General features: G+C 40.5%; 2 protein-coding genes across 7 annotated transcripts in view; one reads left to right on the top strand and one right to left on the bottom strand.

Annotated features, from left to right (window-relative positions):
* The window catches only part of IGF2BP1 (insulin like growth factor 2 mRNA binding protein 1), a 106,689-nt gene extending 105,382 nt beyond the window's left edge, over positions 1–1,307 (bottom strand). For all 4 annotated transcript variants that reach the window (XR_012088638.2, XR_012088637.2, XR_012088639.2 and 1 more), the window contains exon 1: positions 262–1,307. Coding sequence is in view for 1 of the 4 variants with exons in the window: in XM_020814726.3 (XP_020670385.1) it covers positions 262–436 (175 nt within the window). In the remaining 3 variants the exon portion in view is untranslated. The remainder of the gene's footprint in view (positions 1–261) is intronic.
* A 73-nt stretch (positions 1,308–1,380) lies between these two features.
* Positions 1,381–26,074, top strand: GIP (gastric inhibitory polypeptide). 3 transcript variants are annotated; one of them, XM_020814745.3, is made up of 7 exons: positions 1,381–2,495; positions 17,951–18,086; positions 20,158–20,244; positions 21,880–22,020; positions 22,380–22,511; positions 24,948–25,040; positions 25,919–26,074. In XM_020814745.3, exons 3-7 carry the CDS (start codon positions 20,174–20,176, stop codon positions 25,938–25,940), a joined length of 459 nt encoding a protein of 152 aa, XP_020670404.1. In that variant the 5' UTR covers positions 1,381–2,495; positions 17,951–18,086; positions 20,158–20,173; the 3' UTR covers positions 25,941–26,074. The 3 variants fall into 3 exon arrangements, with proteins under 3 accessions (XP_020670404.1, XP_078234083.1, XP_072860463.2); XM_078377957.1 differs by lacking the exon at positions 1,381–2,495 and having other exon boundaries at positions 16,835–18,086; XM_073004362.2 differs by lacking the exons at positions 1,381–2,495; positions 17,951–18,086 and having other exon boundaries at positions 18,331–20,244.
* The last annotated feature ends 1,575 nt before the right edge of the window (positions 26,075–27,649 follow it).

The raw sequence follows: 27,649 nt of genomic DNA, 5'->3' as shown, positions 1-27,649 counted from the left end.
ACCAGAGGGGTAGAGAAAGAAACAGGGCGGAAGGAGCACGAGAGCCAGAAGTCTCGCTAAACGCATCTTTACAAACCACGTTTTTGCTAAATCTTTCCACACCCGCGACAATCAACGTTTAGTGGCCGTCTGTGTCCTTTTTAAAGGTGTGTATTGGAGAAGCGGTGGTGTTTATCTTGGAAAATATTAAGAAAAATCCCACGGTTCCAGAAAAGGAGAGGAAAGGGGGGGGGAAGAGGGAGAGAGATCCATTTGGCTTACCAGAAAAAGTTTCGATGGCTTTCATGGCCCATTGGTCATCTGGGCAATCGACAAAGGCATAGCCAGATTTCACCAGGAACTGGCCAGAGAAAGAGATTTTGTGGTCGTTGAAGACTTTCTCCAGATCCGCCGGAGTAACGTTCTCGTTGAGGTTCCCAATGTACAGCTTGTTCATGGCTGATGCGTTTTGCACAAAATGTTGGGTAGGTCCAAAAAGGGAGGGAGTCTCGGGAGGTGGGAGGGCGAGAAGACGACGACGGGGGGGAAGAAGAAAAAAAATCTCACACGCCGGGTGGGGAAGGAGGGTGATGAAACTTTTAACAGATTCTTAAAACCACGGCCAATGAGAAAGTTTCTTATTCGATCTTGATGGCCAAAACAAGTAAAACAAAACAAAAAAGCTTGTTAATTCGGGTGTGGGAAGGAAAGGAGGGGGGAATAATCTTAAGAGGAAGGAGGGGGAAAATGTGCCCTGTTTTGCAGAATCAATGGGGCTGGTGGGTTTGGTTGCAACTTGCTATGGCGGGCTTGGGAAAATGGCTTTTTTTTTTCCTTTCCGAGGCCCCCCCAACTCCTTTTGAGTCGCAACTCATGTGTTACACTCCCCCACACACGCACGCGCGCGCGCACACACACACTCACCCACACATACGTATACACACACAGAGAGAGGACGTCTCTAAGGCTGACTTTGGCACCGCCCCTAAATAAAATCGACCTGGAAAAATGAGTGAAAATGTTTGCAAGAGGAAGCCACGTGGTGGAGCAAAAAAGAAAAAAAGAAGAAGAAAAAGGACCACCCCTACAAGGGGAGGGGCGGGCTCACACACGTACAAAAAACACTCGTGATCAGAAGCGCGGCGGCATGTTTGCTTTATTTGTTTATTTTCTTCCAAACCTCCAATACTCTTGCATTTACTTTTTGCCCCCCCCCTCTCCCGCCGGCAAAGTAAGCATCCTTTCCGATCTAGTGAATTCGCCAGTGAAACCCATTCGCAGGACACCCAACTCCTGTTTTCCACACACACCTCACCCCTTTCCTGGAGCGAGGAGGGCTCTGCGACCCAGCCCCCCCACCCCACCCCAATCCCTCCGTCGCCTCTTCTGCTCGCCCACCCCTCCCCCAGCCCCATGAGCTCCTTAAAAGAGTTTGAATGAGATTTTCTGGGTGTAAACTTAATCAAAGGGAGTCCTGCTTCCCAGAGAGGGAAGAGGAGGAGGAGGAGGGAGCAAGCGGCGCTCCGAGTGTCCGTGTTATACCCAAAGAGCGCCACTATTCCCGTTCGCATCATTGAGGGTCCGTGTGAGGGGAGAAGAAAGGATACATGGCGAGGATTATTGACCCAGTGCAATTGGGGGAGGGGAGGGGAGGGGAGAGGGTGGCAGAGAGGTGGACGAGAGCCATATTGGATCGTCTTGTCCGGAATGAGAAGTTATGAAGACCAGGCTGAGGAAACTACTTTTGCTTCTCCAAAATTTAAGCGATAGCAACGCCTGAAGACGTGGAAAGTGGGTGGACACGCGCGTGATGTTGCGCCCGATTTGAGCGCATCTTTGCCCAGGAACGCCACACGACTCAGGTGGAAAAGGGAGGCGCGTTCGCACGTTGGCAGAATTGTAAGAGAGGTTTAACTACACACACACACCCCGCTTTTCTTCAGTGTCCCAAGGAAAGCGGGGGGGGGGGGCAAACATTAAAAAAATCTGGCCGTTTCTCGCCCATCCTGGGACGTCTTCGAGAACAGAAAAGGATTTTTTTTCACAAATATTCCCCCTGTTCCAACGCCTGATCAATCGTTTCAAAAGAAGTGCCACGAAGAGGAGATATTGCCCCTTCCTCCTCGAGATCAAAAGAGGGGAGGAAAAGGCAGCAATGGGTCCGTGGTGGGTCGCCCGCTAGTCCTCCCAAGGCAGGAATGAGTGACACATGTGAGCGTCTCATCCATATTTATAAGGATTTTTTTTTTCTTCCCCTTACATGTTAGGAGTTATCTCCAATAAGCATCACCAAGGCTTTCTTCACCGGGTAACATGCACGAGCACCTAAAGGGGCTGGGGAGGGGGAGGGAGATCCAGAAAAGGAGGAGCAGGGCTTCTCCAACATAAGACACCAGGCATTTGGTTCCATGAATGGGCATCGGTAGGAAGCCCGCAAAATTAAATATATATTTCTCCAGCCAACCAAAAGGACGGCGATGGGAAACTACTTCCGTTTAACCCTTCTGTTCCACGAGGTAACATGTGCGCCCCGTCTTTTCTTCTCCCCCAACAGCCCTCCATGTATAGTCTTCTCGGGAGGAAATGGATCGAGTTCTTAAACAAAAAATCCCTTTGCAAAGTAGTTGTGGAAGGGGGACGGGTTCGTTTTTATTGCTCCGTAGGAAAGCGCGGGCGGGGGGTAGGGAGGCCGTGCAAAGAAGCCGACGGGGCTTAAATCGGTCTGGAACAGCCCGTTCCTACAACTTGTTTACTCAAATGTAAATCTCCCGATTTTTTTAAATTTTTAGCAAGTGCCTTGACGCCTGCAGCCTAAGTAAGGTGGCAGTGTTGTACAGAGTTTGCTGGAATCCAGCCCCATTGAACTCCATGAGGCTTGTGTCTACGAGTCTACGATTTCTCGGTATCTTCTTTTAAACCTCACTTTGTTGAACCAAGAGGAATCGACAGGATCCTGATGGGAGCAGCAGATTCTGATGAGCGGAGTGGGGGACAAAGAGGAAGATGGTGGATGCGACCCTTCCACCACAACCCCTCCCCCAGCCTCACTTTTTTTTAATGTCCTTCTAGCTTCCCAAGGAGGAGGGGGCTGAAATGGAAGGGTTAGCCGGCGCAATAGCTGGGCTGCCGCTGAAGAGGCGCCAATTGTCCCTCAGCCCGCGCTGGGTCTGTCCCTGCCATTATCAAGCCGAGATGGAAATCTTTAAATACATGCCAGTCACAAACCCACCAATCCAGAGAGCTGCAGGGTATGGGGGGTTGGGAAGGAGGTGGAAAGGAAATTGCAAGTGGGGGGATGGGCTGGGGGTGGGGGAAGGTTGCATCGCTGGAATGTGCTGGCCCTTTAAATGGCTGTTGTATGAGTGTCAGCGTGGAGATAGCAAAAAAAGAAGGAAAAAAAACCAAAAAAGACCCACCACCCTGCTACATAACCTGTTTCATTTGGAATCCCGGTTTGTACAGGGTTATGAATGGAGGGTGGTGGATCTTACTTAGTGCATTATCATCGAGTTTCTGTGGGTGTGTTTTTTAAAAGCGCAAAGCAAAGAAAAAAGGGGGGGGAACACACAAACTACCCTTTTAGAAATACCGACTGTGTGCGGTGAGTTGGAGGGATCGATTCTCCTGATCGAACAGGAAATTTGAGACACACAAGGCAACAGTCCTGAAATTCCGTTCTGCTTCGGAGGGGGAGGGGGAACGGACGCCCATTCTTAAAATGGTAACGGCCAGGGGGCTTTGATCTTTGCAAACAGTGCGGGGAGAAATTATTAATAAGCTTTCGTTGTACATGTAGACAGACGGAAAGGTAATCCTACAATATCACACGTTTTCTTTGCATTGAAATCTGCCACGGCCATGGATTTGTTTCTGAACCTTTTAAAAAGTGTTGAATTATCTGCCAGATCACATTTCCAGTGTAACACGAGCAGTGAGCCTATACTGAAAATCTTTAATTGAGAATTTGATACTTGAAAACAAAAATCCAAAATGTTGATATTTATGTTTTTTTTAAAAAACTATAAACATTTCCTGGTGGAAGTCACTTTGATTAACAGAGTCACATTGTACAAACATTTATTAATGAACATGCTATACTACAGATTAACAATTTAGCAACTCGCTTAAACCAGCTAGCTCACCTTTTAAAAAAATATTAAGTATAAAAATACTAAAAGCTGTTTTCAGAAATAGATGCAGCTAGCAACCTTCTTGATCTGAAAAGGAAAAGTAGAAAAAAATCAGTTTTACATTTTCACTCAAGGGAATAGACTTTCAAAGATAAACTGCAAAATAAAATACATTTGTGTAAGAAATTCTTATTCTCAACCTTACTTTCTTGATAATTTTTTGTACCATTCATTGTTCCCTCCTCATAAGAACAGTTATTTGTAATTAAGAGGAGTGTTATCTATATCATTGTTAGTCTTTTAAACTGTATAATCAAAGGTGTCTTTACACAGGTTGCAAACTGGATTTGAAAAAAAGACCCACCAGATTTTAAATGTATGCAACAACCATATTACCTATGGTTATGCTTGAAAATGTGGTTGTTTGGGTTTAAATAAATGTTCAGACAACAGTATTTTTAATTCAAACAATCTAACATTTTTGGCCCCTGTTGTGTGTAAACTGTTTTTATTTTCCAATGGGGGCTGTGGTGGGTGGTCAGAGAGACCAACTCATAAAAGCTAGGTTTGTTCTTAGAAGGTGCCACAGGACTTCTCTTTCCAATCAAAGAGGAAAGACTTAAGTTTAAAGAAATCAAAAGTATATCCTCCAAAGGCACAATACTGAGAGGAAGAGAAGGCAGCTAGATCATTGTTGGGGGTGGGGCTACTTTGACCTGCATTCATTCATTTCAAAAAGGTGGCACAGGAGAAAATGACAAGAGTTTTAACAGTTGAAGCTTACAGATTCCAGTGAAATTTATATGTATAGTCTTCTTCACTCCTTTCTCCAGTTTATCCCCCCCTTACTGCAACTAATAATTTTGTCTGTGACTGTTCCAAAGCTCCAGCTGTAGGTTATACAAAAACAACAACATACAGTACATGAATCTCACTGTTGTCCTCAGTTTAAATGTCTCCCTATATTCTTTCTTATTTCATGGATGTGGTTACATTTTTAAAGCCCCTCTGGTCAGATGAGAATTGCCCATATAAGTGATAATTTTCCCAAGCAGAAAATCCTGGGTGATTTCTGCATGGAAGTTAGTATTTTGATTAATTTTTAAAAATGTTTTTCCTTCCTCCAATTTATTTAGTGTTTAATTAATAAATATGATGAGGTCATTAAAGGTTTCTCCACATTCTAAATTCATCAAACTAATAAGTGTTTGTAATACATCTGTACCAAAAATGTGAATATAGATATTAATTTGTTATACATCAAGTGTTTCTTGTACTTGAACTGTCTTTGAATGTATTTTCCAAAACAATGCTGCAATTGCTAACACATTTTATATAACTTTGAAATTGACTATTCCTTTCGGAAAAAGCAACAATTTCTCAAAGTATCTAATTAATTATCATGGATTTTCTGTAAATTTGAGAATAAGATGCAAATTACATCCAGAGTATCTATGGTATAAACCAATCAAGAAAATTTTGATTGTTTTATTGACACTTTAAATTCATTTATCATATAACCATAAGTTAAAATGGTTTGTATTTTGTATGGAATTGAGAAGTTAGAGCTTGGAATTCACAATTTGCATCACTTGGTTGTAGACATTTGTCATATACATTAATTGATCCCAAACAGGCTTTATTCATTTCATTAGATTTATTTCTAGCCACATAATTTTCTAGATCAGAACTTTAAAATATTGCTTTTTTGGATTAAATCTCCCAGAATCTCCCAGTGACCATGGTTATTCTGGCTTGGGGATTCTAGGAGACATAGTCCAAAAGTAATTTATTTCTTTAACTTGCTTCATTTGGTTTCTACTGAGTTTTCAACTTCACACCAGGAAATTAACAAAAATCATTGAAAATGTTCTAGAAGACAGGATTTACACACACACACACACACACACACACACACACACACACACACACACACACACACACACACACACACACAACATATCTATATATGATATGAACATAAAAATTGGTATATGTTTAAAACGAAATTTTGATCTCCTTAAATTTTTGTTGTTAATTAAAATATTAAAATGTTTTATTTTTAAAAGGAAATGAATAATCAGCAAATTTTTTAACATCTTGAACAAAGACAACCCCATAGGAAGAAATTCTGCTTTCCCTGTGGAAACAAAAAAAAAAATTCTTTTATCGCCACTTTTCCTCAGTAATTACAGCCTGTTTACTGCCTGTTTTTAATAAGCTTTTGATTGCTGCTCAACCTCTTTGTATTGGTGGTGGGACAGTTTTGGCTGTCCATAAGCATTTGCCAAAAAAAAATGTAGAAAAATGCATCACATGACTTAAATTGTGTTTATTAAGGGGGAGAGTGGAAAAGTTGCCTTTTTCAGCAACTTGCAGAATATCTCAGATGGCTGGAAATTTCTGTGAATTAAGTACATTATTGTAGTGAAGTTCATATCACATAACTCTGCACAGCACAATTAGCATGTTAAAAATCCCCCAACAGTAAGTTTTAAAAGAATTCCCTCACGTATGGCTCAAACAGTGGGTCAGGACCCATAAGTTTGGCATGCCTTGACTTCTGATGGGTCGTCCTACATGCAACAGAAGACAGTGTTTCTGTACCACCAATAGTTTTATTTCTTAACTGTAGCAGAAATGATTTCAACAGGTGTAGTTTTTCTCATTCCTATATGGTAAACTGAACCTGCTGAAATTATTCTGCACAACTGTTCACATTGCAGGGGTGCTATCTTTCTGCATCTGTTCATTCTCAAGAGAACGATTGACATATTTAACAAATAATTGAAACTGGATGCCATGCCACAGTCAGGCGGGAATTCCATGTAGGTCTTGGGTTTGATGAAATCAAAGACTCTTCTCCAAAGCATATGGGAAATCCCAAAGTGTGAAACTGTTTTGGGCACAGATATAGAATGAAGCCAACAAGCCTCTGGTCCTCATGACCAATGCCTTGAGAAGAAAAGGTGTGTAAGGTCTGTAATTTTTCTGTGCTTTGTCTTCTGACAAAGTCACCCTTCACCTAAGCAGAGTGAAGAAATTCTCTAGTGCAAATTTCCTGTAGCAATCTCAGCATCAGCTGATCAGAAAAAGTCTTTTTTTTTCATGTCGTTTCTATACACTGGATAGCAGGCTGACAACTTCACTTGTATCCTGTATATGTTTTACATTAGTTGTTTATCACAATTAAATCCAGAGATGGAGATTTTAATTTTTTGGGACTGCAGCTCCAAAATTTCACATCCAGCATGCCTAGCAAACATTCTGACTGTGAAATTTTATAATTGGTGGTTCCAGAAGAAGTAGTCACTGTTTCCCATCTTTGACACAAATTACATACAATGTGTGAAAAATCTAAGTGACAGTAAATTTATTCTGGTTTATGCCTCAGAAAACCCTAACAAAACAAACACATCTCTTCCTACGAGCGTTCTAACAACTTTTTACAAATAAAATACATGAGAAAGTATATGTGGGGAAAATCTCCATATTTGAAAGCCTTATGTCCATATAGCATTGCTTACACATGGAGGTCCCAGTATGCTTCTAAAGAGAGTGAACAATGCTTTCAGTAGGCATTGTTTAATAGGTACAATATGCGCTTTCCATGATATGCACTGTGTGATGAGTTTATATCCTTATTTTACAAGCAGTCCACTTTCATTTCTGAGAAGTTGGGAAAGGGTCAGATGGCTTCTCCAAAATGATGCACTGTCAACTGTAGTTACTGCTCTTATTCCCACCAAGGATTACCTGAAATGACTGAAGAGAAAGGAGGAACACCTGGGTGATAAAAAGCAGCATGAGAGTCTCCCTTCTCCCTTGGGCATGTCTGAATTTTTATTGAGATCAGATTTATATTGCTCATGGACTTCGCATACTGTAAATGTTAGTGTATCCCCTTGAGTGAAACAGAACCACTTGACCAACATTTGGAAAAAGTTAGTTTTTGGACCACAACCCGCCGCCCCCCACCCCACAGCCAGCATGCTGTACTTGCCAGTTCTACAAACTGCAGGCTTTAGTATTGAAGCTTTTTTTCCTGATGGGTGGGGCCATGTTACTGTTTTTATCATAAAGGGACTAGCATAGCATGTTTAGGACCACCCCAAAGCCAGCCATGTCATTTTGGTTCTTGAAGCATCAAATGCTTCAAATGTCTCTCTCCTTATCAGGCAGCAAAAAAAAAAAAAAAAAAAAAAAAAAAAAAAAAAAAAAAAAGAATAGAAACAAATGGAACAGGGTGACATGTGCTGCTTTTGTGAAATACCCCAGGTCTGCCCCCCCACTCATTCCTGATGGAGTACACCTAGGTTTCAAACTGGAGCTGCAATGAAGGAGCGCTGTACATAGAAGCTGCTGGGAAGGAACATGATCAGCCCGGAGACCCATGCAGTGTGGAGAGGAACAATCTCACTTTGTCCCATGGTTCTAAAAGAAATCCTATATCTGAAGCATTTAAATTAAAATCTCAGCTAGAACCAATGGGCAGCCCCCCCCCTTGCAATGGAAACAGCAAACGTCAGAGAAGATGTTTTTGTTAATGTTATTGAAATGTTGGGAGGGAGTGAAAGATATAAACATCCTTGCCCCACACTTTGTAATCCCAAAGTTATTCTTTATTGATTTTGTATTATTTACATTCCTTTTTTTTAATTTTCTCTGATGAATTTCCGCATAATTTTTAATCTCATAATGACAACCGTGTTGAAGCAGAAAGAGACAGCAAGAGAGATGGGTCTCCCATATCCCAGTTCATTATATTAACTACAATATTACACCATGCTGCCATGCCCTCAGCTATTATTTCTGTTAGCCCTTAAACATAGGGGTTAATGCAGCCACGCAATTAATATCACACCTAATTTGGATCTCAAAATCCTCAACCAGGAAAATCTCACAGGGCAGTTCTTCCTTAGGGGTAGCTTTTAAAAGCTGAAGATCCTCTCTTACATTTAAAATGACCGCAACCACAACTGTTCCTTCACGTTTTTTAAAGGAAGCATGCTAGGGAAAATGCTACAGACTAGTTGTGTCAAAATAGGAAGTCAAAAAGAAGAAACATCCTTCAGACATGTGATTATTGCACCATCAGATTTTCCTGACTATGTACTTCATAATACATAAGCAACTGGCTGCATGGTATTTCACTCGCACAGCTCAGTTTCATGCGGCAACTGTGCTACTAACTGGCTGGACACTCAATGGATATGTGATTTGAAGCAGAGTTTGGAAAAAAAAGTTTTCTTTTTTTCTTTTAGTAGAACTCCCAGAATCCCCCAGCCAGCATTGATTCTGGGAGTTCTGTTCTTCCCCTAAATTTTTCCAGGCTGTGATTTTCAGAAATAGGGATAGAGCCAACAAAGAGAAGAGACACGTGGGAGTGCAGGACGGACAAGGGCATATCAGAACAGCCACCCTGTGAGAGTAGAACTAGGGTCTGTCTAGCCCAGAATTCAGGATAAATAAACAGGATTAATCCTTCAAGAACCACAAAAGCAGAACTCATCACCTGCTGTGTGACCAAACAGAACCCATTACCAAGTGGTATATTGGTCAGAATTTTGGTTCTTTATGCATTTGTGTACAGCACGTTAAGTTTCTTCTCCTTTCTGTCACACTCGCTTTCGTGTTATATTGATCATAAGGTTGGGCATATGTTTCATTGCATGCCCAAATGCTCAAAGGGACCCTGATAGGAGGGGAAAAAAACACTGTGTGGGTTACCTTACATGCCAGTTGGATCTTGGCTACTGCCTTTAAAAACTGAAATTCTGCTAAGAATTTCTGGTCAATGAATACTGATAGATTTATCCTCTATGAAATTGTCTTAACATTTTTTTAATTATTTAACTCTTTTGTGCTAGGATGAAAATAGTTAAAATTCTTTGACGTGTGGGGACATTTTCTGAGCCCAGTGACAATGCACCCTCTGATATAAAGTACTACATGTGCTGATACATTTTTGTGCATGTGTTCCACTGAAATACCCAGAGTCAGAAAACACAAAATAGAGATTCAAGTCTGATGAAATACAATAAAAGTATACTGCTTGCATTGTGGATTGTTTCCTAACCACAGTGAATTTTAATGTCCCAGCCACCCCCCAAAAATTTGATTTCCCCCTCGATGAGCCCAGCTTCCTGGTACGTCACTTCCACTGCACATCGCTTCTGCTTTGCAACAACCGGAATCATATAGCAATATAGGACAGGAGGGAGGTTTCATCCTTTCTATTGATACTAACCTGATCCAAGTGAGGACATTTATCATCCTCAGCAGTCATTTCTGGGAAAAGAAAAATGTGCACATAATTTTAGTCCCTCATCTCCAGCATGACATGGGGTGCTGAACTACACATTACAGATAAAATGTAATTCTAGCTGAAAGCATTTTAGTGTTTCAGAAACTTGATTCCAACAGATCGTCATGATTGAGCATAACTGCAAATGACACCTGTAGTCACTTTCCAGTGACCAGTCACAAAAGAAAGAAAGCTAATTTGCACATTACCGAAGATGTGAAAAGCTGCTGTTGTAACATTCAAAATTCTTGGCACTGCTCAAAATGGCACACTGGACTGAAGGTAGGCTCTTGTGATGACAAAGGGCAAGCTCTTGTCAGATGTCAGATACACAGAGCACGCACTGGTTGAGAGGGGGACTGGAACAATTTTTGGGCAGCTTGTTATGGAAATTGGCAAAGATGTTCCACATCTTGTTCCAAGTGGCACACTGGGTGCAAGTACATGCACCCACTCACTCTGTCCCCAGCCCACCCACTTCCTAGTTTTATAGTGAACTGGAATTGTGTAAGTGCAACAAACATACAAGCACTTTCAGTGAGTCCTGGGCCAGCTGGAATTGAGTGGAGATATATACCCAGGCTTTGAATCCTTCTGGGACACACAGAACAAAATCCCTTCCCCTCCAATATTACTTGACCATGATTTTTCTACCTGTTTTGAGAACTGGAGAAGATAGTTTGCCAAGACAACAGTTGGCATCCCAAGACCTCAATGAAGTGGCTGTTTTGAGTTCAAAAATGTGTGAGTGAATAAGGAGAGTGGGAGAGAAAAAGAGACTACACTGATTAACGCCCTGTGAAATTTTAGCTTGATACTTGTTGGCTCTGGAAGCCATTGCTGAGGTTGATCCATCTTAGACCTAGAGCTCATGAAAGCTACTTCCATTGGTTTCTAAGTTTCCATTCTACCACACCAGCCATCCACAACTCTGTGCCCTCCAAGTACATTGCAGCAGCTCCCACCATCTCCAGCTGACTTGGGATGAGAGAGTTGGAGTCCAACATACTTGGTGGGCACCAGTTTGGGAAAAGCTGTTTGAGTTCATTCTTTTGTCATTCTGTCACAAGAACAGCTAAACTCACCTCAAGCAGACGGACTGTCTCCGTTGCAAAGAATTGTGTTTGATGGGAAGTGATCAGTTGCATCATGCACATGTGCAAGTTGTCCCTTGATGTTACACTTGACAGCTAATGAACAAACATGTGTGGATGAATTGAACATTTTCTCAAGGAGCTTTCCACTATGCTGGCAGTTCAATGGAACTATGTACTGCCCCAGGCAAGTGAAAAATGCATAAGTCTGTCTCTATAGTTCTCTGTAGTCCACGCTAAAATTAGAAGGGAAAAACCAATAATCCTCATCAGAGTAGCATTTACTTTGGTGTAAAGCCAAACACTTAAGATTTTGGCTTCCCTCCCTACATTATTATATTAAAAGGGTGTGATAAGATGTTTTGGAGTAACGTTGCATTTTCTAAAGCAAATCCCATCCCTCATCTGATAGGTTGAAAGGGCAAGTGATAGCTCAAAAAGGCAGGTCTATAATGTTGCAGGATATTTATTTCACGCTATTAACTCCCCATCATACAGAAGCACTTAATGAAGGAGAAACAAATGTGCAAGTAGCACTTTGTGGAAATGTGATATGATATCTGGCTTGCCCTGGAGTGCAGGCCATAAAGTCCTTGGGCTAAACAGTTCCCACTAATTGATTACCAGCCCTACGTACAGTGTCTAGATTGACTATTTGCACATTTCTACTCTTTTGTATTATTGCCTTGTTCCTACATCATTCAGGCTCTTCTCTACCTCTGTTAACAGTAGGGTGGCCATAAAAGTGGTGGAGAGTAGTTCTCTATTTAAAAGCATCCTCTGCTTGTAGGGCTGTGCAATCCAAGTCCAGTTTAAAGACAAAGAACCAAAAGCAATGGGAAAGAATGAGCCTTGAAGTTACCCATCAATAGTTCTGAATAGGTGAATAGATTTCACATCTTAGCAATTTCCTATAGATGCTAAAGAGTCCCGGGGGATGAGACAGTAACCTGCGATGCAATGCCGGAACAATCGCCAAAGTGTGAGAAAGATTCTCCCAATGCTTCTTTCTGGAACAAGCTGTTGGCACTGAAACCACTGAGACACTGAGCATTCTGAACTCTCAACCTGTTCAGCTGGTATGGAAGGATATCATGGGGGTATCAAACGCTACTGAAAGATCAAAGAAAAGCAACAAATCACATCCATGTCTCATTAAAGATAATTGTTACAATTATCAAGTGTGATTTGGTGCTTGCCTGAACCCAAGCTGAGATGGATCTAAATAATTTGTATCATCATCAACAACCTGCTATGGTATCACTACAACCCTGTCTTTGGAACTTTCCTCACAAGGGGAATAATATTTATGAACAGGCAGTAGTTCTAAAGAACAGTTCATTCCTAGATGGGTTTCTTTAGAAGTGGCTGCTAGCTTCAGAGAGTCAGCTAGCTTCAAACAGTCACAAGGAAGAAGTGTATGAGCCTGTATCTCTGCCCCCTGTTATTTTTGTTTATTTTTTTAAAAAAATTATATCCTGTCTTTTCTCCAGTGAGCTCAAAGAGGTGTATGTGTCTCTCTTCTTCCTTGCTCTGCCCTCATAGCAAGATGAGAGACTGTAACTGGCCCAAGGCCACCAAATGAGTCACACGGAGCACTGGGGATTTGAACCCAGGTCTCTAAAGTTCAAGTTGAACACTCTAACTACTGCACTATACTAGCTCCTTCTTCATCCTTTGAGATATTTTCTTCTAATCATGCTCATTTAAATAGAAGCACCTGTTTGTAATTCCCTAGTGATACCACCACTCAAGCTGTTAAATAGTATGTCAACTCAAACATATACTCTATTACCAAACATTTCACCTAACAGCATCAGCATCCACTCAATACCCATTAAACATACCATAATATAAGTCACACCCATACTGTAGCACATTTGGGCAGAAACAGATGGGACAGCTAGCCTATCATGGGAGCTGAAAGCATAGTAGTGTCGGAAATACATGATTCAGGTAGACTTTCATATTTGCAAAATCAGACTTCAAATAAATCTCACACTTAAGGCCTGAAGACCAATCATGAAACAAAACAAGTTAATTTGTAAATTATATGAAAGAAAATTTACTGCTGTACCTTCAGGTACTTTCAGTAGTTTATGGATTCTCTTCTAATTACAAACTGTCTGTCACATTTGTTTCTGTCCCATTCACTCTCTCAGGGTTGTACAGTAGCTCTACCATCAGTAATTGATCTGCTATAAATACCGTCTTTTTTCCATACTTAAGAAATCTACAAGTTCGCAATTACTGTACTAGTCACCCATTCTATCTCCTCCCTGTTCTATGTATTTGTCTATTAGTGTTTGAACCAAGCTTTGCCCTGATTAAAAACCCATGGTCTCCACCCTCATCCAAGTGCTTTCTTTCTTCACCCACACAATCCAAATTACAGTATATATTTTGATCTTGCTCCCTCTCTCTTTCCAACCCACTCATCACAGAATTTGTATCACAGAATGGTCCCACAATTGTCTATTATCAGGCCCTACTAAAAGTTAATCAGCAGGCCCAACTGAGTCTCTGTAATATCTATGCAAATCATAGAACCATAGAATCAGAAAGTTGGAAGGGGCCTATAAGGCCATCGAGTCAAATCCCCTGCTTAGTGCAGAAATACAGATCAAAGGATATCTGTCAGGTAGTTGTCCAAATTTATCTTGAATGCCTCCAGTGTTGGAGCATTCACCATCTCTCAAGATAATTGGTTCCATTGTGATACTACTCTAACAGTTAGGAAGTTTTTCTGATATTCAACTGAAATCTGGCTTTGTGTTATGTTGTTGCATGTCCTGCACTCTGGGATGACTGAGATCAGATCCTGCACTTCCTCCGTATGACAGCCTTTCAAATATTTGGAAAGTGCTTTCATATTTCCCCTCAGTTTTCTTTTCTCAAGGCTAAACATGCCCAGTTCTTTCAGTCTTCCCTCATAAGACTTGGTTTCCAGATCCCTTATTATCCTTGTTGCCCTCCTTTGAACTTGTTTCAATTTGTCAACATCCTTCTTGAAGTGTACAGAATACTCAAGATGAGGCCTAACCAGTGCCAAATAGAGGGAAACAAGTACCTCACAGGATTTGCAGACTATACTTCTGTTAATGCAGCCTAAAATAGCATTTGCCTTTTTTGTAGCCACATCACACTCATATTCAGCTTGTGACTTCCAATGACTTCAATATCCTTTTCACTCGTAGTATTGCTGAGCCAGGTATCCCCTATCTTGTAACTTTGTGTTTGGTTTCTTTTTCCTTGGTACAGTACTTGGCATTTATCCCTGTTGAATTTCATTCTGTTGTTTTCAGCCCAGTCTTAAAGCCTATCTAGATCATTTTGAATTTTGTTTCTGTCTTCCAGCGTGTTAGTAATCCACAAACTTGATTAGCATTCCCTGTATCCTCTAATCCAGGTCATTAATAAAAAATATTGAATAGCACTGAGCCCTGGGGTACCCTACTTTTTACTTCCTCCTAGTTTGAGAAGGAGCTGTTAACCAATACCCTCTGAGTATGATTCTGTAGCCAACCGTGTATCTACCTGACAGTTGTTACATCCAGCCCACACCGAGAAATAATGGGTTCTAGCTCTTGTTTTGGAAATCTTTCCAGACAAACAACCAAATAAGATTGTGGGACAACTCATCTTGAGATGTAATCGATCTAGTTCTTGAAATTAGGCAATTAAAATAAAATCCTTGCAAAGTTTCACGTTCCTTACTGTTTTAGAATTCCTTCGGGATAAGCAAACAAACAACATGGGAGTTGTTGTTAGGAAACTGATTTCCAGTGTCGTCCAGAATCAAAGGTATGCCAGCTGCAGTAGCTTTGGAATAGCTGGAAGCCTCTTGTACTAACACAACTGCCCTTGTGCTGGTTGATGTCAGATCCACTAAGACAACTGGATTTGCCAGCCGAAGAGCTATGGTGGCTGAGATCACCTGGCAGAACAGCCAAAAAAGGGATGGAGAAGGGGAGAAGTGGAGGAGCGCTGAGATATACCAAAACCAACTCCCCTCTCACCTTAGATTGACAGCTATTGTGCTGGCATAAAGTTAGGTCAGTAATTTCTAGCATCCCTAATCTGGAACAGTTTTGGATTCAGCACAGCTCAGCTGATTTATCATCAGCTCAGCCGTCTTGTGCATTTAGGATTTTGACTTTTTGAGATGTAGCCAAGCTAGTTTTTCAAGTCAGCAAATCTGTTAAAATTTGTTTTCCTAGCTCTTAACTGTTTCAGAAACCTTTCAAAACAAAATAACCAATCCATTACCCAGCAAAATGGGCTCTGGGGGAACTGATTTTGAAACGTGATCAAACCAGTTATTCTTGTTAGGGTGCAACTACATTGGCTATTTACCCCGCAGTTTGTGTAGGACTTGGCATGGATAAAAAGTAAGAGTAAAAACCAACAGCGACAAAACATGTAGTTAAGTGCAAAGAAGCCTGGTGTTTTTCACTGGGGAATTGTCACTTTTTAAACAGTTCCCATAGGGTAGATTATTTTGATCTAATCTAGCTGTGCATTGCTTTTTTTTCTACTTTCTGGCATGTGTGATAATCTGATCTGGTGCACAGTGGCGGTTGCAGAAGTGTCCATAGGGGCACCTCTGCAACCACCACTAGCACCTCCGTTCCCCTTCAACTGATTGCCAAGGTGATCAAAGCTGCCTGCATCTCTTAGCAGTCCACAAAGCCAGACTGAAATGAGTATAGATAATTTGTCTCATCTAAGAACCTATGTAGTTGAGATGCCACCATGAATTCCAGCACTTTTATTGAGGACAAGGTACAGGAGATTGGCCCTGCTTTATGGTACAATTCAGGATTTTGAAAAGTTTTTTTTTAACTGCAGCTTTAATATCCCTTAGCCAAATACACCTGGGAGTTGAAGTGCAAGATGTAACTGCTGGAAAAATAATCAGAGCTGATTTGCCATCATTGAAAGAGTTGTACATTGCACGGGTTAAAAAGAGAGCGGAAAAGATCGCGGCAGATCCACGGCATCCTGGTCACAACTTGTTTAATCTTCTCCCCTCTGGTCGGCGATACAAGACGCTGTATACTAAAACATCGAGGCACAAAAATAGCTTTTTTCCCTGTGCCATCAAACTGCTGAATCTGTAACCATCTGACGCAACTGGGAGTTGAGGCAATCGGTTTTTGTAGAATTTGCTCTTAATTTGCTCTTAATTGTCTTGTGAATTTTTCTGTTTATGGTGTGTGTGTATGTGTGTAGTGTTTTTAAGTGTGGCCGGTAGCCATATTAAATTCCGGGTATGGTTTACATACCTGGCCAGTAAATAAATAATAATAATAATAGTAACTTTCCAAGTTCTTGTAGCCCTGACCCAGAAAGTAAATGAGAACTTGTGAAGGCAGAATTGCATGTCTTACAAACTTCCGTTTGTCATGACGTCAGTTTCATTGATAGTGTTTGAGTAAAAAGATGGACTTCTAGTGGCCAAAAAGAAGAATAGAGCCAATATGTTTTAAAACAGCAAAGAATAGCAGTAAAAAAAGTAGAAGATTTATATAAAATAATATAATTTTGTATAACTTAGTATAGAGCATTCTGAAAATATAAATGGCTTTGCATGAAAATAAATTACTAATTGATAACTTTAAAAAAATAAAACATAATTACTAGATGCCAATGATTATACTGTGGTTGCAACTAGAATTTAGACTTTAACAAACAAACTACAACTCCCAGAATAAGCTTAAAGGATATAGGGCATTATGGTCCAGAAAAGTGACTTTTACAAGTACCAGTTACAATGGACCAGTGGATGTTCTACCTGTGTTACCTCACTAATATTAAATGGTACTGTATATGGCAGTGCTAACCACCATTTGGTAGCTTTAAGGTACTCTTTCTCTCAAAATAAGACCTAATCTGAAAATAAGCCCTAGTATGATTTTTCAAGATGCTCATAATATAAGCCCTACTCCAAAACTAAGCCCCAGCTAAGTGAAACCTTGCCTGCCACCATTGTGCCAGAAGAAGATGACTTAACTGTATTTGAATAAATGAAGATAGTTGTACATGAAAAAAAAACATTCTCTGAAAATAAGCCTTAATGCATTTTTAGAGCAAAAATGAATATAAGACCCTGTCTTATTTTGGGGGAAATACGGTAGCAACCCCAACGAAACAAGTGTGTGGGGAAATGGCTGAGATACAAGACAGGTTGCAGTCAAGGCAACTTGCATGGGCATCATCCATTGGGGCCTGCTAATTAACAGAGGAGTGGTTCTTGGGGAAATCTGGATTGGTTAATGGCTTTAATTATAGAAAATGCACCGGATCTTCATTTTAGCAACACAGCAAAAGTTTAATTGCCATGAATGCAAACATGCTCTAAAAGGGCATTTTCATGCTCCAAAGGTCAGTGAACCTATAGATGCTGATCTAAATTGCTTTTAATCTGGTTTGATTAGGTGCAGGGCTTCCTGTTTTGTTTCAAGGAAATGGCTTTGCTTTGTCACACCCTTGGGTATATAAGGAATCCTCAGAGCTCTTGCTGGATACCAGATTCTCTTTCCTCTGCAACAGCCGCTTTGAAAGATACAAAAGGTAAGATCATTTTAACAGTTAGAGGGCACACTATACACTGTGGTGTGCTAAGACGTCTTTTAGTGCATCATCTGTTTACAAAAGGGACAGGGATGACTGAGAGGTAGGGAAATCCATCCGTTTTGTTTCTCCTGTGTTCAGGTATTTTTAAACCTTACCTTCTTTCCATTCTGAATGAGAAGAAAATTGTAGGTAAACGTTGGTAGATGATTAGAAAAAAGGAACTGATACATCATTATTTTTTATTTGACCCAGCTAAATTCAGCACATATAGCTCTTAGGCATTGGTCTTTTGTTGCTTTTGGACTGCAACTTCTATAATTTTCCAGGAATTCCCCCAAACACAGACCTTCCCTCTGCCACCTCCATGTGGGCCTCTGCCATCATCAAATTGTACTCTCCAGAAGGACTGCCTGAGGGTTCATAGAAGTGTCAAGGGATCATGGGACAGGTAGACTCACTGCCTATTAGGCTCTATAAAGGGATGCTCTCAAATAATTATTCACCCCATGAACCCCAGCACCAGTCCAAAGCACCAGTGCGAGCTGTTTCCTTCTTTCTAAAAGGCCTATGGCAACAGAAACCCACTTGGAGGTGAGAAAAATTCCTCTTTAAACTATTTTTGAGCTGCATCTCCCAGGATTCTGCCCGGAGGAATTCCTTAGGACATGAAAAATCCAATCCCTAATAGGTATGTCCAGTGTTGAAAGAGCCATGCTGTATTTGCCTGCTAATTAGGTAGTAAGGATGAGAAACCTCTCAGATAAAAAGAGGTGGCAACTGTAACTCATCATTGATGTGGCTGAATGTAGAGGAATATGCCAAGCCATAGACCTAGATGGATACATCTGTCAGTGTTGGTTTTCCCTGTATTTGTATTTTTAAACTCTCACATATTTCTGTATAGAATATAAACACATTTGCAACATTTGGTAAACTGTTATAAATACCAAACTGAAAACTAAACTGAATTTCAATTTTCCGTTTCAGGCATCTAAATATATTTGGCCAGCTCTATTCTTTTGTGATCTTTCTACCACATGCTAGAGGAATAAGCTTAGATGTGAAAGGTAGAAGCACAGATGCTCTATAGAAAGATAGCAATTGGATCAATGTAACTACTGATGCCAAGTACAGCCTTGGTACAAGACTGTTGTGTCAGGCTAAATTCAGAGTTCTTGACTACTCCAAATTATAACACCTTGCAGCTATGTACTCTTTGCAGTGGGATTTTTCTCCTGCTAAATTCATCAGTGTTCATTCTTATCTGAGTACTTCTTTCTTGTCATTAATAAAATATCCTTCATAAATTTATAAAAATATCAATGATTTGTACATACACATCATCAGCAAAATAATTACATTAAACTAATACGTAAGGAGACTTATTGTGATAAAAATTCATATTTCAATTATTTATAAATGCACTCAGTTTTCCTGTAAAATATGTATTCTTCTTTACTCTGTTTATAGTATGCAATTTGAGTCAAATATGTTGTCCCATACCTGCTTATCATCATTAATAGATCAATAGGACATAGAAGCAGCTTCCCCAAAGAGTAGAAAAGCATTATGAGTACACTTGGATGTCCCCTGGGCAGTGGCAAGCAACCAGCCAATCCTTCACTTCCAGAATTGTTGCACTGCAAATTTGCTGATAAGCAAAATGACCCAGCGGTCCTTTTAGGACCACAAATAACAATAATTTCAAATTTGTTTTTAAGTTTACGTATATTTCGTTTAGGTCCATAACTTTAAATTGTGCAATGCTCTGATAGGAAGGAAGGGATAATTATTAATCATATTTGTATACATATGGCTTTTTTCATTTTTTAAAACTATGCTCATAATTTTTCTTTGTTCATATTTTTATTACAACCTCTGCAAAGATCAAATCTGCTATTCATGTACACTGTGTCATGATTCTTCAATCTTTCTGAAATTATAATTTAAAAAAAATCTTTAAAACATAAACAACTCAATGTGTGCATGCATAAGAAAACATTCCCTTTGAGGTTCTATTACAAGAAATTGTCTCTCTCATGCTTGATATATTCTTTTTGAATTACAGAATTCAAGTGGCAAATATGTCCTTCAAAATTCTCTCCCTCATTTTGGTCTCTCTCAGCTTTGTGCTGATGGATGAAAATGGCACTAGGTAAGTGCATGTATACAGATGCTTAAGAAATTCTGCCTTTGCCAATCACAATATGCAGGGGTACCTAAACCAGATTATCTACTAGATGTCACCTTTCTTTAAAAGTTGTAACATAGTTCTCAGCCATTTAAATACATCAACACATGTTTAAATTGTAGAATATATTAATTATGATTTTCAATGTGTGCTTCAAGACAAAATAGAATGCAGGTTTAAATGCTAATTTTGGCACAGATTTTGAAAACAAAATTTGTGGATTATTAATAAAACAAGATGGAAATGATTTCCTATGGAAAAAAGCATGTAAAGTAGAAGTGAGAACAACTCTGAATTCCACTTTCTGCCACATATATATTTTTAAAATCCAAGTTCTTTCCATCCTGTACACAAGGAAATATGAGCCGATTCTTCAAAACTGAAATGAAATCTTCCCAACTTGCAATGGACAGATTTAACAGATACATATATCACTAGAACTATGTTTGTAGTTGCTTACCATATAGATAGATACTAAAGATGAGGAGTCTTTCAGGAAAAAAAAGGTGCCACTTAATTCTGTGCTGACACAACTGAAAATACATAAGTTCAAATCCAGACTTTTAAGGGTTAAACACTCATAGACATGGGCTTGGATGCGCAAATCTATCAATGTCAGTTTCTCCCACACTTGATTTTTTTCACATCTCAAATTCCTTCCATCCCCAATATAATGAAATTTGTTGAAATTCAGGAAATTGTTATCAATAATATAAATATTTAAAATTAATTGAAATTAATTTCTCAGCCAACCATACAGCAAAAGTGGCACAGGTAAGAAACACAAGGATCTGCACATACCTCTACATATACCAGACATATCACAGGAGTCACACCACAGATGCATACCATGTCTTGCCTCCTGCTTAATCACTAACCCTGGATCTATCCTTGTTTTGCACTACATGGCACAGAAATATCCTGTAATGCAATAAGGACAATCAGCATTACTTCTATGGAGAATAGTGATTTATTAATGAATCTTGAAAAATGGAATTTCCTCAAAACTTTACATCAAGTATGTTTGCTTACAGCCGTTGAAAATTCATAGATTTGTCCAGCATCATGCTGAAATGTTGCACAAAAGGCCAATTAAAATGAAATAATGCAAGTGCTGGTTCCATAGAAATTGAGGCTGGATTTAGACTGATGTTCCAAATGTACATCAGAGACTCAAGAAGTACTGGGGATGTCATCCTTCCTTCTCCTCTTCCCCCTTTTCTCAGCATGCAAAGAAAGGAGACTAGATAATTATGCTTTTAGTTAGCCAGCAAGCTGCTTGTTGTTCTGTTATCCAAATGTATCAAATTTTGTTTTATCAAAACTACAACTAGCCTTCAAACCATGACCATAAACCACAGTTTGATTTTTGGTATGAGATCCTAATCTGAGAGCAGACTCTGGATCACACAAGCCATGATAGACTGTGTTTAGATGAAAAAAGAAACTATGGTTTGCTGAAAATTAGAAATGTCTGAACTCCTAATTCTGTGTGTAATTCTGTGCATCTGATTTGAGTATAAGCGTGTTTTCTTAAGCTAAATACAAACATTTCCCCAAGATTCATCTTTTTATTTTTGTTTTTCCTATGTGTTCTAGGGAAAACACGAAGAATCTCAGAGTACCACAGAGGCGTTATTCAGAAGGAACACTAGCAAGTGATTATAGTCGAACTTTGGACAACATGTTGAAGAAAAACTTTGTGGAGTGGCTCCTGAACAGAAGAGAGCACCGGATTGAGTGAGTCTGTAGCACCCATGCATTTTCCTTTGTTTATTCAGAATTGTAAGGAAGTTGGTGTTGAAACTGAAGCTTACAAAGTTAGGTGGGAAGGAAACATGCAAGTAAGAAGGCAATGGCTTTTCTTAAACTTTACTTTGGACTTTTTTTAAAAAAGGGAATGTCTCAATGCAAAAACCGGGGTGTAATGGATATAGGTGTGACAAAGATGAAGAGAGTTCAGGAAATTTAATTTTTAAACCATTGTTCCTGGATGTCCACTGGGAACTGATGCCCCCAAAGGATACTTTGACAAGGTCTGTATCATGGTGCTTCTTAGTGAATCTCAGAATGATGTCATCTTGTTTATTTTCACCCAGTAACAGCCTTGAACCATCCAAAAGAGAAGCTGGACCTCCAGTGCTGGGATCAATGAATCAAGGCACTGTAGCTGGATCTCAGGAGGCAACAGATTTACTAATCTGGATTTTGCAAAACACAGAGAACCAGAGGTGAGAACAATGGCAATATTAATCTGTACTGCATAAACATTCTATTTCAGCACAGGGTTGCATTTAAATTTATTTATTTATTCCAGGTTAGGGTACAGTGGCCATATGCAGAACAGGATAGGGCTTCTACAACCTGGCAATCACTTAGATTATTTTGGAATTTGATGGTAATCTGTACTAAGATATATTGGAAATTAAATGGTTGGGATCAAATTAGGCATATTTGGAGCAAACTCTGAGGACATCTATACTGGCCATTTACTCCACAATTTCCATCTGATTTGGCACAGATGAAAATGAGATAAACAGTAACTACACGATGCAAAGTTAAGTGCAGGGAAGCCCAATGGGAAATGGTATTTTTTTTTCAGTGAGGAATTTTATTTCAATCGGCAGGGGTATTTTTGTTTTTGTTTTGTTTCAGTTCAGCTGGCATCACTTTTCACTACTTTCTGCTCTATGTGGTTGTCTGAACCAATGCAAAGGAACAGTCAAGGCTTGTCAGTTCCCTTCAACTGGACTGCCTGTTGTCTCCAAAGAGTATTTTAAAAACCCTTTCAAGTTGGCGTTGATCAAATATGTACTCTGTCATCTTGGAAAATAGAAAATATATAAATAATAAAATGACAACCTTTCCCTTGGAATGACATCCTTTAGTCTCGAGAGACTATGGTAACGTGCTCTGTATGGAGGACTTGGAGAGTGGCCTCTCCAGAGCACGAAGCCTGGGTAAAATAATATGGAGGATAGGCTTTTACCCAAGCAGCAAATCCCCCCTCTCCACTTTGCTGGAAAGGCAAGAGCCAACTGGCTCCAGCGACATTGCAGGTGTTACCAGAACGACACGAACTGCCTCCGGGACTCCGGCTCCAGATTCTGCCTCAAGATTAACTCTTGAAGCCTTTTCCATCGGTACCTTTCCCTTATTCCAACAATAAAGGGAGAGCCAAGGAGAGAAACTGGCAGAGCAATAAGGTGGTTATTCTGCTTGATCTCTTTATGGAAGATGGCCCTGCTGCTCCCCAAGAACTGAGGGCATGAACAGTCCAAGTGACAGTCATCCCCCCCACCTGACACAAGTGTTGCTCTCCAAGAAGGGGTAAAGAAGCCTGGACAGGGTACGGGCGGGTGTGTAAGAGCACCTGAGGGCAAGACTGCAGAAGGGGACAAGGAATCAAGTTGGGCTGGGAAGGAGACTGGCTCCTCACACAGCTGCCTTCTCTTGTTCTTTTCCTGCCCCAAGGGGTTGCTTTTGCTGCTGGCACTGTTTGGAGCTTGAAGGAGGGAGATGTGGAGGTGTATGGGGGAAACTCAAGGAATGTCAGAGGCAAGTCAGAATTTCCACCCCCCTCCATGTGGACTCTTGCAACACGAGTCCACGTGGAGATCATTATTGTTTTCCATGTGAACGATTGTAGTGATTTCAACAGTGAAAGCTGCCAGGGAGGTGGTGTAGATGATTATTTGTTTATTTATTTGATTTATATACTGCTCATCTGGCAGCCAAGGCCACTGGGGGGGGGGTTACAACAAATAACAAAGAACAACAAAGTAACAAAATATCAAATAGCAACATTAATACATGGGGGTGAAAAACCCTTGAAAGCATTGAATCAAGCTGCATTAACTTCTTAGTTGTAGCTGCATCGTCAGTGGAAGAAAAGGCACTTAAGTTGGTCATGATTAACTTATGTACCCCTCATTTCAGTGGCTTTACACTAAGTATGTATAAATCTAGACACAGCAACATCTTTCCCATATGGTTTACTAGAGGTGTGCAGGTTTGTTTTTGGATTACTGCTCCCAGAATTCTACCAAACAACATAGTTTCCTGGGAAGTTCTGGGAATTATAATCCAAAAAGAAAAACAATACACACCAATATTGTTTATTTTTTTTCACCAGAACAAAAGAAGTGAAAACCTAGCACTCCTCTGACAAATGTTATTGTCTATACTTAGACAACTGATGCTTACTTTATCAGGGATTATAGACTGCGGATATTTGGTAAGGAAATGCCATTTGACGTACATGTTAGGGATGGAATGTAGATGCCATGCTTTATTGTGAAAGAATAGCTGGTAGCCATTTTGGAAAATGGTGCTGGCAGAATTATGGCAACCTGCCGGTGTTTATCCTTTTTGTTCTCACTCTGATTTCAATACATTTTCTACATCATGTAGGCGGAAACTGATGTCGGGCATGAGATTCCTATGGAGGTTTTTTTAGAAGAACTGTAGTAAGAAAAAGACATTGCTAATTCCTAGTTGCCAGGATCACATTTGTAGTTGCCTAGGCAACCAGATATCCTGGGATTTTTCACTCCCAGCTTCCCTCAAGCTACAACTCTTTTACAACTTTCCTTTATTTTCCATCTCAAACTCTGGGCTCCCACTAGTGGGAAATGTCAACCTCAACACAATCCTTTCTCTTGTAGTACTGTTCCACCAAAGGGTTCAGATGACTGGAAGGCCATCCTGAGGCAAGAATTTCTGTCATGGCTGATTTCTGCTGACCTCTGCAGGCCAATGTGAGTGAACTGCTTTGTTTCCCTTTTTTCTAATGATACCCAGTGTTGGCTGAACTGTGCCCAGAATCCATCCAGTGGTTTCAGTTACACTGTTTAATGTGTGCCACTTTTATGAAGCAGCATGTTATCCGAAACACCTGGCATGGACTGCTGCATGCCAAACTCTTAGATGTTGATCACATCTGCTTATTGGTTGTCAGATACTGGTTGCTACTACAAAAACAGTCAACAAATGGCACTGAAGAATATGAAGAGTTGAATCCAGTTATACTAATGCTAACAGTAGACCTGGCAAGAAACATGGGACTCAGATAAATCAGGACTAATGTAGGTCCTACAGGTGTCACTGAATCTGTTCTGACCATGACTAAACCTGGAAACCAAAATGTCCACAGAGGGTTTTCAAAGATATGTCTGTCTGAAGAAGAGGGGGTATCCATGAAAGCTCATGTTGAATATAACAGTTAGTCTTTAAAGTGCAACAAAGGCTTTGTTTTTTATTTCATTTTTTAAATTTTTATTTTTCTCTGGGTACATTAACAAAAATTTAATATAGGGAATACATACTTTGAGGCTATTTGTCACTAAACATTCACAAAGAAGAATGTTGAGCTTTTAGAATCAGGACCATTTCTTTCTACTTTATGGGATGCAGATGGTGATAGGGATAAAGGCACTGATTCTAAGATAAATCTACTAATAAAAATAATACTGATAGTAATCTTTAGAAGCAGCTGCTGGGAGTGCTAAGTACTGGCATTAAAGAATGATTTTTCTCAGGGTATTGAACAAAGCCATACTCCATCTCTGTTTTCACCTCCCATCTTTGGAATCTTTCCAAACTTTATTTGTTCACCCTTCTTTTCTGTTTTTCCCAGGACCCAGAAGAAGACAGATTAACTTCTAGTTGGCTCTCCTTTTTATATACCTTTTGTTCATGTGTATAATGATGATACCACCACCACAAATGAAACAGTTTATTCTCAGATGAAGATATGCTTCTATGTGTTATTCTAGAACAATAAAAATGAGGAGTGAGCTGCTGCAGTCATGAACTTTATAAGTACATAAGAAGAGCACTGCTGGATGAGGCCAAGGGCCCATCTAGTCCGGCTTCCTGTATCTCAGAGTGGCACCACCAGAGGCCTCTGGGAGCACATGAGACAACTAGATACCTGACTCCTGATACCCCTCCCCTGCATCTGGCATTTGGAGGTACCTTCTTTTCAAGCCTGGAGATTATACATCCCCATCATGGCTTGTAACCTGTGCTGGACTTCTCCTCCAGGAATATGTCCACTCCACTTTTAAAGGCATCTAGGCTATCTAGTATTATGTGAGAGGGAAAAGAGCTTCCCTCTATCCACTTTATCCATCTCCTGCAGAGGTTTATACGTCTCAATCATGTCCCTGCTCAGGTGCTTTTTCTCTAAACTAAAGAGCCCCAAACATTGTAGCCTTTCCTCATAAGCGAAGTGTCCCAGCCCAGTCATCATTTGAGTCACTGTCTTCTGGACCTTTTCCAGTTCCACTATGCCTTTTTTGAGGTGTGGCGACTCTACGTCAGAGGTCCCCAACCCCCAGTCTGTGGCCCGGTGCCAGTTTGTGGGCTTTGCAGGACTGGGCCGCAGAGACAGATCTCCCCCCCCCAACACACGGCGGGTGTGGTGCACTCGCGTGCATGTGTGAGGTGAACGGGTGGGCGTGGTGTGCTTGCGCACATGAATACACATCCCACTCATCTGTGAGTGTGCCATGTCCATCTGCACATGCACATGCACCACACCCCAGTGGATGCGTGCTAGTGTGCCATGCCCACCCGTGAGTGTGCCACGCCCATCTGTGAACATGCCACGCCCACCCACAAGCGCAGATGGTGCCCCCCCCGTGCACAGACCCTGCCCTCCCAACCAGTCTGTGGTACCAAAAAGGTTGGGGATCACTGCTGTATGCAATACTCCAGATGTGACCTTACCAGCATTTTGTACAATGGCATTATAATACTGGCTGTTTTATTTTTGTTCCCCTTTTTAATGATCCCTAGCATGGAATTCTTCACTGCCACCACACCCTGAGTTGACACTTTCATCTAGCTGTCCACCAGCACACCAAGATCTCCTTCCTGATCTGTCACGGACAGCTCAGAACCATTAACTGATAACTAAATATATTTTTTTTGCCCCAATGTGCATTACTTTACATTTTCTTATATTGAGACACATTTGCCATTTTGCTGCCCATTCTCCCAATTTTTAGAAATCCTTCTGGAGCTCTTCACAATCCCTTCTGGTCTTCACCACCTGGAGAAATGTCATGTCATCTGCAAACTTGGCCACCTCACTGCTTATCCCTGTCTCCAAGTCATTGATAATCAGATTGAATAGCACCAATCCCAGGACAGATCCCTGGGGCACACTGCTCTTCACCTCTCTCCATTGTGAAAATTGCCCATTGACACCCACTCTCTGTTTCCTGGTTCTCAACCAAATCACAGTCCATAAGAGGAACCGCCCTCTTATCCCCTGACTTTGGAGTTTTCTCAGCAGCCTTTGGTGAGGGACCTTGTCAAACGCCTTCTGAAAATCCAGATAGACAATATTCATTGTTAA

This window comes from Pogona vitticeps, chromosome 6, assembly GCF_051106095.1.
Source record: "Pogona vitticeps strain Pit_001003342236 chromosome 6, PviZW2.1, whole genome shotgun sequence".
In the NCBI taxonomy this organism is placed as follows: Eukaryota; Metazoa; Chordata; class Lepidosauria; order Squamata; family Agamidae; genus Pogona; species Pogona vitticeps.
This window is presented reverse-complemented; position numbering and strand designations above follow the sequence as displayed.

Bases quoted from the DNA above. Each gene is read 5' to 3' on its own strand.
- GIP (XM_073004362.2), top strand. From the start codon at position 20,129: ATGCTTGATATATTCTTTTTGAATTACAGAATTCAAGTGGCAAATATG. The intron at 20,245-21,879 runs GTAAGTGCATGT...TATGTGTTCTAG, and splicing joins ATGGATGAAAATGGCACTAG to GGAAAACACGAAGAATCTCA. The intron at 22,021-22,379 runs GTGAGTCTGTAG...ATTTTCACCCAG, and splicing joins AGAAGAGAGCACCGGATTGA to TAACAGCCTTGAACCATCCA.